General features: G+C 43.8%; 1 protein-coding gene across 1 annotated transcript; it reads right to left on the bottom strand.

The window, feature by feature from the left end:
- Positions 1-4,189: 4,189 nt before the first annotated feature.
- LOC117453431 (phosphofurin acidic cluster sorting protein 1-like) lies at positions 4,190-12,855 on the bottom strand (the record flags this gene model as incomplete). The annotated part of the gene is made up of 9 exons (XM_034092253.1): positions 12,784-12,855; positions 8,577-8,664; positions 7,982-8,074; positions 7,267-7,392; positions 6,641-6,800; positions 5,298-5,389; positions 5,004-5,090; positions 4,822-4,881; positions 4,190-4,341 (listed from the first exon to the last, which is right to left on the bottom strand). Coding segments are annotated over exons 1-9 (914 nt in total), but the record flags the coding sequence as incomplete, so codon positions are not given.
- Between the last annotated feature and the right edge of the window lie 1,419 nt (positions 12,856-14,274).

The following is a 14,274-nucleotide window of genomic DNA, read 5'->3' as shown; positions in this document are numbered from 1 at the left end:
TAGGAAAAGGGACCACATTACTCCTGTTCTGGCTGCCTTACACTGGCTCCCTATAGAACACAGGATAGAATTTAAAATTCTTCTTCTCGCCTACAAAGCCCTTAATGGGCAGGCGCCATCTTACCTTAAAGAACTCATTATACCCTACTGTCCTACTAGGGCATTGCGTTCCAAGAATGCAGGGTTGTTGGTTGTTCCTAGAATCTTTAAAAGTACAATGGGAGCCAGAGCCTTTTCTTATCAAGCTCCACATTTGTGGAATCAGCTTCCAGTTTGTGTTCGGGCGGCAGACACCCTATCCGTTTTTAAGAGTGCGCTTAAGACCTTCCTTTTTGATAAAGCTTATAGTTAGGGCTGATTAGATTCAGCCCCTAGTTTTGCTGATATAGGCTTAGTTTGTCGGGGGACATCTTACTTCTTCCTTCTCTCTGTCTATACCCGTGTACACTCATGTTCCGATTAACCCAGCTTCCCCAAATGTCTTTCTTTTTGGTGTCTATATACGCTGGGATCCGGAGTCATGGATGATCCTGCGGTCCTGTGTCCTGGATCGTGAGCGCTGGATCTTGAGTCGTGGCTGTGGTCCTGGATCATAGGTCCTGGATGGATATCCTCGTGGATTCATCTTCCTAATATACACACATGCATTTGCAAACATTTGGACTACCTATGTTGCAAATGTATTATCTTTTCAATTTACACACGGCATCTATTACACGTCTGTCCGTCCTGGGAGAGGGATCCCTCCTCTGTTGCTCTCCCTGAGGTTTCTCCCATTTTTCCCTTTAAACTGGGTTTTCTTTGGAAGTTTTTCCTTGTACGATGTGAGGGTCTAAGGACAGAGGGTGTCGTATTGTCATACTGATATTCTGTACACACTGTGAAGACCACTGAGACAAATGTAACATTTGTGATATTGGGCTATATAAATAAACATTGACACACACCAAATTGCATGACTCTAGCACTCACCATTCTGATAACCCTAACCCTAATCCTAGCTATTTTCAAAGGGCCCTTGGGCAGGATACCTGACCACAAATGACTCTCTTAGGTTTAATACGTCTGTTTAAATAGAGCATCAGATAAATAATAAATAACATGGTGTTAAATGTTAAAACCAATCTAACACTCACTCTCCGGCGTTTTGGGCAGATCACCCTTTTATACTCTTTATCACCCCTATAACCTGAGAAACCCCCACATTCAATACAATGGAGGCCAGTGGCAGCAGTATCTAATGAAGTAGCTATAAAAGCCAAACTTGGTACACATCAGCAATGGGAAGAGACAATAATTCACACCAAATGTTACCACTCTACCATATACTCTTCAGGAGTTATATGAGGGGCATAGCCTTTTTTCTATAATGGATGTCAATGGCAGCTTCATCAAAGGAATAGGCTAGAAGCACCAAACTGGGTAGTCGTCAAAGATGGGAGTACACCATAACACACACCAAATTTCATGACTCTAGCACTCACCATTCTCATAACCCTAACCCTAATCCTAGCTATTTTCAAAGGGCCCTTGGCCAGGATACATGACCACAAATTAGTCTCTTAGCTTTAATAAGTCTGTTTAAATAGAGCATCAGATAAATAATAAATAACATGGTGTTAAATGTTAAAACCAATCTAACACTCACTCTTCGGGAGTTTTGGGCGGATCACCCCTTTTATACTGTTTATCACCCCTATACCCTGACAAAAACCCACATTCAATTACAATGTAGGTCAATGGCAGCAGTATCTAATGAAGCATCTATAAAAGCCAAACTTGGTACACATCAGCAATGAGAGGAGACAATAATTCACACCAAATGTTACCACTCTACCATTTACTCTTCAGTAGTTATATGAGGGGCATACCCTTTTTGCTATAATGGATGTCAATGGCAGCTTCATCAAAGGAAGAGGCTAGAAGCACCCAACTTGGTAGTCATCAAAGAAGGGAGGACACCATAACACACACCAAATTGCATGACTCTAGCACTCACCATTCTCATAACCCTAACCCTAATCCTAGCTATTTTCAAAGGGCCCTTGGGCAGGATACCTGACCACAAATCACTCTCTGAGGTTTAATACGTCTGTTTAAATAGAGCATCAGATAAATAATAAATAACATGGTGTTAAATGTTAAAACCAATCTAACACTCACTCTCCGGGCGTTTTGGGCAGATCACCCTTATATACTCTTTATCACCCCTATAACCTGAGAAACCCCCACATTCAATACAATGGAGGCCAGTGGCAGCAGTATCTAATGAAGCAGCTATAAAAGCCAAACTTGGTACACATCAGCAATGGGAAGAGACAATAATTCACACCAAATGTTACCACTCTACCATTTACTCTTCAGGAGTTATATGAGGGGCATAGCCTTTTTTCTATAATGGATGTCAATGGCAGCTTCATCAAAGGAATAGGCTAGAAGCACCAAACTGGGTAGTCGTCAAAGATGGGAGTACACCATAACACACACCAAATTGCATGACTCTAGCACTCACCATTCTCATAACCCTAACCCTAATCCTAGCTATTTTCAAAGGGCCCTTGGCCAGGATACATGACCACAAATTAGTCTCTTAGCTTTAATAAGTCTGTTTAAATAGAGCATCAGATAAATAATAAATAACATGGTGTTAAATGTTAAAACCAATCTAACACTCACTCTTCGGGAGTTTTGGGCGGATCACCCCTTTTATACTGTTTATCACCCCTATACCCTGACAAAAACACACATTCAATTACAATGGAGGTCAATGGCAGCAGTATCTAATGAAGCATCTATAAAAGCCAAACTTGGTACACATCAGCAATGAGAGGAGACAATAATTCACACCAAATGTTACCACTCTACCATTTACTCTTCAGGAGTTATATGAGGGGCATACCCTTTTTGCTATAATGGATGTCAATGGCAGCTGCATCAAAGGAAGAGGCTAGAAGCACCAAACTTGGTAGTCACCAATGAAGGGAGGACACCATCACACACACCGAATTGCATGACTCTAGCACTCACCGTTGTCATAACCCTAACCCTAATCCTAGCTATTTTCAAAGGGCCCTTTGAAAATAGACAGGATATTGGACAGGATATTTGACGACAAATTACTCTCTAAGGTTTAACAAGTGTCATTAGGTGAACCTTCAGATAAATAATAAATAACATGTGGTGTTAAATGTTAAAACCAATCTAACACTCACTGTTCGGGAGTTGTAGGTGGATCCCCCCTTTCTTTCTGTTTATCACCCTAACAACAACCCTCAATCAATCACAATGGAGGCCAATGGCAGCTATATCTAACAAAGCGGCTACAATAGCCAAACTTGGTGCACATCATCATTGTGAAGAGACAATAATTCACACCAAATGTTACCACTCTACCATTTACTCTTCAGGAGTTATATGAGGGGCATAGCCTTTTTGCTATAATGGATGTCAATGGCAGCTTCATCAAAGGAGGAGGCTAGAAGCACCAAACTTGGTAGTCATCAAAGAAGGGAGGACACCATAACACACACCAAATTGCATGACTCTAGCACTCACCATTCTGATAACCCTAACCCTAATCCTAGCTATTTTCAAAGGGCCCTTGGGCAGGATACCGGACCACAAATTATTCTCTTAGCTTTAATAAGTCTGTTTAAATAGAGCATCAGATAAATAATAAATAACATGGTGTTAAATGTTAAAACCAATCTAACACTCACTGTTCGGGCGTTTTGGGCGGATCACCCCTTTTATACTGTTTATCACCCCTATAACCTGAGAAACCCCCACATTCAATACAATGGAGGTCAATGGCAGCTATATCAAAGAAAGCAGCTACAAAAGCAAAAGTTGGTGCACATCAGCAATGGGAGGAGACAATAATGCATACCAAATTGTACTACTCTACCATTAACCCATCTGGAGTTATATGAGGAATATACCCCTTTTTGCTATAATGGGAGTCAATGGCATGTCAATCAAAAGAAGAGGCTTGAGGCGCCATACTCAGTACACATCAAAGAAGTCAAGACACCATCACACACACCGCATTTCAATACGCTAGCCCTCACCCTTTTCATAACCCTAGCTATTTTCAAAGTGTCCTTGGGCAAAATAATTAACCCGAAATTGGATGGACCTTCAGATAAATAATGAAACGTTAAATGTTAAATAGCGTCTGCAGAAGGACCTGAGTTTGGGTTTTGGCGAGACCATGATGATGTCGCTGTCGTCGAGCTCCGGTCCGCTGTCACTCGGGTCGTAACCCTGCAGACTGTCGTAAAGCTGGTCCAGGTCTTCTGCCGCCTCCGGACCCCCCCCCATCGGGTCCGAGCCAAGAACCTGCAGCGGGTCAACAAAATCGAGATTTAACATTGATATTCATATATTAACAGTCTTTTATTTAAAGAAAACTCATGTGCAATGCCTTGTTTACATGCTGCTGTGACAACAAATGTCCCAATAGAAAACAAAATGTAGTTATAATCAAATAAGCCACTATTTCAGGACATAAACAGCTCAGTCGATTAATAAATTAGCGTCTATAAACATTTAAGAAACATTCACATTTATTTTAACTAATTTTGAGTCTTTTTAATGTATTTGAAATGATTCTGCATTAGATAATTTTAAGATTAATACTATATAGTTTGATATCTCTCTATTGTTAATATATACTGTTAATTTATATTTATTGGGTTTCAATCTTTTTCACTGAATCAGTTCTCCTGAATCAGTTCTTTTCAAATCTCTTAAAGGATTTTGGTTTCTGGAGGAGGAATATTTTGACTTGTTGTTGTATCTTTAGTGCTCAGTGCAAACCTCGCCTGGGACCTTGAATCTCCTCAGCAGAGACACAAACCTCTGTTTGAAGATCGATTGCTGAAAGAAAGGAAGCAGAAAAGTGAGACACAGTGTTGCACGAGAACTAATTACATGTGGTAGTTTATAAAAATCCACCCATTCTGTTTCTCTGCGAATGATCAGCTCTGATTGGTCCACACCTGAGTCAGGGACATTGTTCTGACCAGTTTCTTGCGAGACTTCTTCAAATTTCCCTGGAAATCCTCCTCATCATCATCATACAGGTCCTGAGGTTTAATAAGAAACAGAATAACAGACAAGCTCAACATATTTCTGCGGGCTTGATCGCCTTTTCAGAAATGGTTCGGCCTGAGGACGCACATTTTGAACATTTTGTTAACATGCTAAACATTCGTACGTTATTATTTCAAAAATAAAGGAATCTCTTAAAGGTGAATATTTGTATCGATGTTTCAACTTCAGCTGCCAATCACCTGAGGGGGGACTGCGTCGTCACTTCCTTCCTGTTCGGAGGAGAAGCTGTCGTCATCATCCTCAGAGTAGTTCTCCATGTAAGGAGAGTGATCTGCACAATAAGCGATAGTACACAATATCACAGTTCAAAGAGACCTTTTACTTCTTCACAAACACATGACTAGTCTAGTTTAAAGAGTCCTCTCCTGCTGATGTTCTGGTGTATATCAGTATGTGGTGTCTCTACTTTAAAGAGTCCTCTTCTGCTGATGTTCAGGTGTATATCAGTACGTGGTGTCTCTACTTTAAAGAGTCCTCTTCTGCTGATGTTCAGGTGTATATCAGTATGTGGTGTCTCTACTTTAAAGAGTCCTCTTCTGCTGATGTTCAGGTGTATATCAGTATGTAGTATCTCTACTTTAAAGAGTCCTCTCCTGCTGATGTTCAGGTGTATATCAGTACGTGGTGTCTCTACTTTAAAGAGTCCTCTTCTGCTGATGTTCAGGTGTATATCAGTATGTGGTGTCTCTACTTTAAAGAGTCCTCTTCTGCTGATGTTCAGGTGTATATCAGTATGTAGTATCTCTACTTTAAAGAGTCCTCTCCTGCTGATGTTCAGGTATATATCAGTATGTAGTATCTCTACTTTAAAGAGTCCTCTCCTGCTGATGTTCAGGTGTATATCAGTATGTGGTATCTCTACTTTAAAGAGTCCTCTCCTGCTGATGTTCAGGTGTATATCAGTATGTAGTGTCTCTACTTTAAAGAGTCCTCTCCTGCTGATGTTCAGGTGTATATCAGTATGTAGTGTCTCTACTTTAAAGAGTCCTCTCCTGCTGATGTTCAGGTGTATATCAGTATGTAGTATCTCTACTTTAAAGAGTCATCTCCTGCTGATTTTCAGGTGTATATCAGTATGTAGTATCTCTACTTTAAAGAGTCCTCTCCTGCTGATGTTCAGGTGTATATCAGTATGTGGTGTCTCTACTTTAAAGAGTCCTCTCCTGCTGATGTTCAGGTGTATATCAGTATGTAGTGTCTCTACTTTAAAGAGTCCTCTCCTGCTGATGTTCAGGTGTATATCAGTATGTAGTGTCTCTACTTTAAAGAGTCCTCTCCTGCTGATGTTCAGGTGTATATCAGTATGTAGTGTCTCTACTTTAAAGAGTCCTCTCCTGCTGATGTTCAGGTGTATATCAGTATGTAGTGTCTCTACTTTAAAGAGTCCTCTCCTGCTGATGTTCAGGTGTATATCAGTATGTAGTGTCTCTACTGGGACATGTCTCCATGCTTTAATGTTCAAAAACCTCTTTATTTTTCCTTTCTGTCCTGATTGAAAGTATTTTTGCACTCTCTCCATTACCTGAGGCCTTACTCTTGTTGCCGCGGTGACCGCTGATGTCTTTGCGTCCGATTGGCTGGCTGCAGAGAGCGTGCACGCTTAGCGCTGCCCTCATTGGAGCGTCCTTCAGGTCATCGTGGAGACCGAGGATGTGGGTGCCGTCCATCGGGTGCTGCATCACCTGCACACACACACACACACACACACACACACACACACACACACACACACACACACACACACACACACACACACACACACACACACACACACACACACACACACACACACACACACACACACACACACACACACACACACACACACACACACACACACACACACACACACACACACACACACACCTCTGAATAGAAACTTTAAAGCTTTGATGTGTGGGTCGTGCAGCGGTGCATCATGGGAGTTTTAGTGTTCAGTGCTGATGGTTCAGGAGGTTTTTATAGTCTACTCCTCACCTTTAAAGCGGTATCCACAGTGAATAAAGTTTCAGTTTGATGTTCAATTCTGACTTTCTCTCTGCTGTGGCTAATGTTAGCTTAGCTTGTTTCTCTGATCACTTCCAGACGGTTATAACAAAGCACTTTTGATCTCAATCCTCCCAGTAGTTACTGCATGTTGCGACGTACCTCTGCCATGTTGATGACGCCCATGGCCAGCGTCTTGTAGCCCAGCAGGGTGCGGTTCTTGTACCTCTTCCTCCTCTGCAGCATCACATGCAGCCGGTTCACATCCCTCTTCAGAAAGTGAGGATACTGAAACATAAGAGGCATACACACACACACCGTCCATCAGGGCAGAGATAAGAAGAGACACCAGGAGAGTCAACGCTCTGAACCCGAGACCAGCAGAGTCAGAGGTTGCTGAAAATACAATTTGGACAGAAGTGGTAGAAACAGGAATTATGGTCAGATTTCCAAGATGTCTCAAAATGATACTGTGTTGCGGAAAAATTAAATTAGGAAAAATAACCACACTAATTTGTGATATCTAATCATGATCTCGTGTCGTTTAAAATGTCTCCAGAAATACGGTGTGGATTCTGTAAAGCCAGGAATGAGTCTGCTGAGAGTCACCGGACAAAGACTGGAAATGCAGAGAGGAAACATGGACATATAATATCTCTCTCAAGTATGGAGAGCAGATTCCACTTGTGTTTCCATAACGGTGCAAGACTTTCATACAGCAGTGGTGAATATAAATCCCCCGGAAGCTGATTGGGACTCATTAGGATTCATCCTCTGGGGAGCAGGAATGTCAAGTTTAATTGTAAAACGACCCAGTAGCTGTTGGGATACCTCCCTCTGACTGAACCTGCGTGTTTTAATAACGTAATGTTTAAACCTGCAGAGTGAAGGTGAGCTCCAGTTCCGCCTCCATCAGGCCATCAGCAGGAAGCAGGAGATATTCCCCGGATCTCAGGGTCCGCTTCGAGCCCTGAGAGACAGAACCAGGATCAGGTCTTTGTGAGGTTAAAATTAAATAACTATATCATGATGATACAGAGAGGTAGAAGCTCAGGGTGAAGGGGGATTTTCTAAATCAAATATAAAAAACAAGAGGAGGGGGTGTCGGGAGAAAAAACTCAAGATATTCTCTGCGATTTGAAAAGAAAAAGGTTTTTCTTCCAGTGTGCCTTTAATCACATTTAAGTTTGGATTTCTTTTCTCGTAAATGTACAACATAAATCTAATGTTTAATTTCCCCAATATTCAATAAATTGGACTATTTCTGACCCTAATACCTTCTCTGATACCTGGATTAGAGTTACACATTTCTCTGAAACTGCACAACTCAACTAAATGAACTGTATATCAGGGTTAGTTCTTTGTACACAAGAAATAACTAAGACTGGGATCAGTTATTGAATCATCTGCAGTGAGACCAGGTCCAGGTCAGACTCGTGAAGAAGGGTTCGGTGTTCCTATCTGATATCCACCTGGAGCTTCACAGCGATGACGACGGAGCTCAGCTCTCTGTCCAACTCCTTCAACACCATCAGCCGGGTCACCGTCAGCCTGCACTGCCTGGAGAGAGGAAACACCGTCAGTCTGAAGAGAGGAAACACCGTCAGTCTGAAGAGAGGAAACACCGTCAGTCTGAAGAGAGGAAACACCGTCAGTCTGAAGAGAGGAAACACCGTCAGCCTGAAGAGAGGAAACACCGTCAGTCTGAAGAGAGGAAACACCGTCAGTCTGAAGAGAGGAAACACCGTCAGTCTGAAGAGAGGAAACACCGTCAGTCTGAAGAGAGGAAACACCGTCAGTCTGAAGAGAGGAAACACCGTCAGCCTGAAGAGAGGAAACACCGTCAGCCTGAAGAGAGGAAACACCGTCAGACTCAAGAGAGGAAACACCGTCAGCCTGAAGAGAGGAAACACCGTCAGCCTGAAGAGAGGAAACACCGTCAGTCTGAAGAGAGGAAACACCGTCAGTCTGAAGAGAGGAAACACGTCAGTCTGAAGAGAGGAAACACCGTCAGCCTGAAGAGAGGAAACACCGTCAGCCTGAAGAGAGGAAACACCGTCAGCCTGAAGAGAGGAAACACCGTCAGTCTGAAGAGAGGAAACACCGTCAGCCTGAAGAGAGGAAACACCGTCAGTCTGAAGAGAGGAAACACCGTCAGTCTGAAGAGAGGAACACCGTCAGTCTGAAGAGAGGAAACACCGTCAGTCTGAAGAGAGGAAACACCGTCAGTCTGAAGAGAGGAAACACCGTCAGCCTGAAGAGAGGAAACACCGTCAGCCTGAAGAGAGGAAACACCGTCAGCCTGAAGAGAGGAAACACCGTCAGTCTGAAGAGAGGAAACACCGTCAGTCTGAAGAGAAGGATAACACCATCAGTTCTGAAGAGGAGGTAAACACCGTCATGTCCTGAAGAAGAGTGAAACACCGTCAGTCCTGAAGGAAGAGGAAACACCGTAGCCTGAAGAGAAGGAAACACCGTTCGTCCTGAAGAGAGGAAAACACCGTCAGTCCTGAAGAGAGGAACACACTCGTCAGCCTGAAGAGAGGAAACACCGTCAGCCTGAAGAGAGTGAAACGACCCGTCATCTGAAGAGAGGAAACACCGTCAGTCCTGAAGAGGAGGAAACACCATCAGCCTGAAGAGAGGAAACACCATCAGCTCTGAAGAGAGGAAACACCGTCAGCCTCAAGAGAGGAAACACGGTCAGTAGGCCTTAGGAGAGAAACACACACCGTCCAGTCTGAAGAGAGGAAGACACCGTCAGTACCTGAAGAGAGGAAACACCGTCAGTCCTGAAGAGAAGGAAAACACCATCAGTCCTGAAGAGAGGAAACACCATCAGCCTGAAGAGAGGAAACACCGTCAGTCTGAAGAGAGGAAACACCGTCAGCCTGAAGAGAGGAAACACCGTCAGCCTGAAGAGAGGAAACACCGTCAGCCTGAAGAGAGGAAACACCGTCAGTCTGAAGAGAGGAAACACCGTCAGTCTGAAGAGAGGAAACACCGTCAGTCTGAAGAGAGGAAACACCGTCAGTCTGAAGAGAGGAAACACCGTCAGCCTGAAGAGAGGAAACACCGTCAGTCTGAAGAGAGGAAACACCGTCAGTCTGAAGAGAGGAAACACCATCAGCCTGAAGAGAGGAAACACCGTCAGTCTGAAGAGAGGAAACACCGTCAGCTGAAGAGAGGAAACACCGTCAGCCTGAAGAGAGGAAACACCGTCAGCCTGAAGAGAGGAAACACCGTCAGTCTGAAGAGAGGAAACACCGTCAGCCTGAAGAGAGGAAACACCGTCAGTCTGAAGAGAGGAAACACCGTCAGCCTGAAGAGAGGAAACACCGTCAGCCTGAAGAGAGGAAACACCGTCAGTCTGAAGAGAGGAAACACCGTCAGCCTGAAGAGAGGAAACACCATCAGCCTGAAGAGAGGAAACACCATCAGCCTGAAGAGAGGAAACACCGTCAGACTCAAGAGAGGAAACACCGTCAGTCTGAAGAGAGGAAACACCGTCAGTCTGAAGAGAGGAAACACCGTCAGTCTGAAGAGAGGAAACACCATCAGCCTGAAGAGAGGAAACACCGTCAGACTCAAGAGAGGAAACACCGTCAGTCTGAAGAGAGGAAACACCGTCAGTCTGAAGAGAGGAAACACCGTCAGCCTGAAGAGAGGAAACACCGTCAGACTGAAGAGAGGAAACACCGTCAGCCTGAAGAGAGGAAACACCGTCAGCCTGAAGAGAGGAACACCGTCAGCCTGAAGAGAGGAAACACCGTCAGTCTGAAGAGAGGAAACACCGTCAGTCTGAAGAGAGGAAACACCGTCAGTCTGAAGAGAGGAAACACCGTCAGACTGAAGAGAGGAAACACCGTCAGTCTGAAGAGAGGAAACACCGTCAGACTTTAGAGAGGAAACACCGTCAGTCTGAAGAGAGGAAACACCGTCAGTCTGAAGAGAGGAAACACCGTCAGCCTGAAGAGAGGAAACACCGTCAGTCTGAAGAGAGGAAACACCGTCAGACTGAAGAGAGGAAACACCGTCAGTCTGAAGAGAGGAAACACCGTCAGTCTGAAGAGAGGAAACACCGTCAGCCTGAAGAGAGGAAACACCGTCAGTCTGAAGAGAGGAAACACCGTCAGCCTGAAGAGAGGAAACACCGTCAGCCTGAAGAGAGGAAACACCGTCAGTCTGAAGAGAGGAAACACCGTCAGCCTGAAGAGAGGAAACACCGTCAGACTTTAGTGTCTGAGGACAGAGGGTCTAAGGACAGAAGGGCTGAGGACAGAGGGTCTAAGGACAGATGGTCTAAGGACAGAGGGTCTAAGGACAGAGGGTCTGAGGACAGATGGTCTAAGGACAGAGGGTCTACGGACAGAGGGGCTGAGGACAGAGGGTCTAAGGACAGATGGTCTAAGGACAGAGGGTCTAAGGACAGAGGGTCTGAGGACAGAGGGTCTGAGGACAGATGGTCTAAGGACAGAGGGTCTGAGGACAGAGGGTCTAAGGACAGAGGGTCTGAGGACAGAGGGTGTCGTATTGTCATACTGATATTCTGTAGAAACTGTGAAGGCCACTGAGACAAATGTAACATTTGTGATATTGGGCTATAAATAAACATGATTGATGATTGATTGATTGATGATTGATTGATTGATGATTGATTGATGGATGATTGATGATTGATTGATGATTGATTGATGAGTGATTGATGATTGATTGATTGGTTATTGATTGATGATTGATTGGTTATTGATTGATGATTGATTGGCGAAGCTGGCGGGATAAGCAAAGTCATAGCACTCTAGAATGGAAGTGTGGACCCAGTTGGAGGCGAGGAGGAGGAGGAGTCCCTCTGGTTGAACGGAAGTGAGAGACTGTTGAGCTGCTCCTCATGAGATCTCATTAGCGGAGGATTAGAGAGAGGAGCTCATCCATGCTCACACCTGCTCACCTGAGCGCAGCACGAGACCTGCACTGTCATATCTCTGGGAACAGCGTTTTAATACTGGGAACCAATGAGTATTATATATTCTAGAGAGTATTTCACACTTCGCCTCTTTCTACTTTTACTCAGTCAAATATTTGAGTACGTCTTCATCCCCCTGGAGACATAAGATAATGAGATGTAGGTGTATTGTATTTTCACAATGGGGTTTATTGTCTTTATATTTTATGACTTTGCGTTGGTGTATAAAAGCACATTTAAAAAAGGGAAGAAATATAAATAGTATATGTATTTGACATGTCTGACTGTAATTTCATTTCATTATTATGCATAAAATAAAAATAATAACAGTATGTACTGGCTCCATCTGCAGTCCCTGACAACTATCACAATAACAATTCTATTTAATTATGACTTTTGTCTTTCATTTCAAAACATTGTTTGATTGTTTTATAATGCTGCCTTTTTATATTTAAAACGTGTAATTCTTTTGTTTTAGACGTGTAATATGTGTCTCACTAAATACAGTTTGTCTCTTACCTAACATGTGTCCGCTCTGTGGGACTGATACATGAGATCTGATTCTGAGGAGGACAATTGTTTTTCTGAGGACATTCAGCATGTTATTCTGAAAAGTCCCTCGTTCTTCATGTGTACGATATATGTCCAAATAAATAAACACGGAGCTCCCTGACCGGGCAGCAGCATCTCCTCTCCCCGGGATCAGCGCCTCTCACCTGGGCACGCAGCTCGGGGAGCACCGCTCCATATCCCAGGACGCGAACAGGCTCATCGGCACCGGGGCGTACGGTTCCCCGGGGACAGAAGCTCCGGAGCCCGGGGAGAGCAGCGGGTCTGTCCCCGGGGGGAAAGCAGCGCTGCCACGGACTCTGTCTCTGTCTGCAGCAGCTGCCATGGCTCTCTCTCCGGGCAGCAGGTCGCTGTGAAGCCGGGCAGCAGCGAGAGGGGCGGGGCTCACTGATCCAGAGTGAGAGGGTCAGAGAACAGGGGGTGAGAAGTACACAGAGGGGGAGAAGTACTCAGTCTTGCACTTCAGTAAACGTAGAAGTACTCAGTGTTGTACTTCAGTAAAAGTAGAAGTACACAGGTCTTGTACTTTAGTAAAAGTAGAAGTACTCAGTGTTGTATATCAGTAAAAGTAGAAGTACTCAGATATTGTACTTGAGTTAAAGTAGAAGTACTCAGATGTTGTACTTGAGTAAAAGTAGAAGTACTCAAGAGTGTGTACTTTAGTTAAAGTAGAAGTACTCAGATATTGTACTTGAGTACAAGTAGAAGTACTCAGATCTTGTACTTGAGTGAAAGTAGAAGTACTCAGATCTTGTACTTGAGTAAAAGTACAAGTACTCAGATCTTGTACTTGATTAAAAGTAGAAGTACCAGAGTGTAGGAATACTCTGTTTCAGTAAAAGTCCTGCATTCAAAATGTTCCTTAAGTAAAAGTAGAAAAGTATTCTCATCTAAATATAGTGAAGGACAGTGAAAGTAGTCGTTGTGCAGATTGGTCCATTTCAGAATAATATCTATGATGTGTTTTATAATGATTGATCATAAAGTGTTCTCAAAGCTGGTGAAGGTGCAGCTACAGTTGAAAGAAAAAGCCTTTGGAATGACCTGGATTTCTGCACAAATTGGTCATAAAATGTGTTCTGATCTTCATCTAAGTCACAACAACAGACAAACACAGTCTGCTTAAACGAATACCACACAAACAATGATATGTGTTCATGTTTTTATTGAACACACCACGTAAACATTCACAGTGCAGGGTGTGAACCCCGAGGCTAAAGACTTCTTCAAGAGCTAATTGGAGTCTGGAGTCAGCCAACCTGGAGTCCAACCAATGAGACGAGATTGGAGGTGTTGGTTAGAGCTGCCCTGCCCTATAAAAAATACACCACTTTTGAAAGTGCTATTCTTAAGAAGCATTGCCAGATGTGAGCCATGCCTCGCTCAGAAGAGCTCTCAGAAGACCTACCATTAAGAACTGTTGACTTGCATAAAGCTGGAAAGGGTTCCAGAAGTATCTCTGAAAGCCTTGATGTTCATCAGTCCACGGTAAGACAGGTTGTCTTTACGTGGAGAAAGGTCAGCACTGTTGCTACTCTCCCTAGGAGTGGCCGTCCTGTAAAGAGGACTGCAGAGCACAGCGCAGAATGCTCAATGAGGTGAAGAAGAATCCTAGAGAGTCAGCTAGAGAAATCTCT

Source organism: Pseudochaenichthys georgianus, chromosome 1 (assembly GCF_902827115.2).
Source record: "Pseudochaenichthys georgianus chromosome 1, fPseGeo1.2, whole genome shotgun sequence".
In the NCBI taxonomy this organism is placed as follows: Eukaryota; Metazoa; Chordata; class Actinopteri; order Perciformes; family Channichthyidae; genus Pseudochaenichthys; species Pseudochaenichthys georgianus.
The sequence above is the reverse complement of the archived record's forward strand: the minus strand, read 5'-3'. Positions and strand labels throughout refer to the sequence as shown.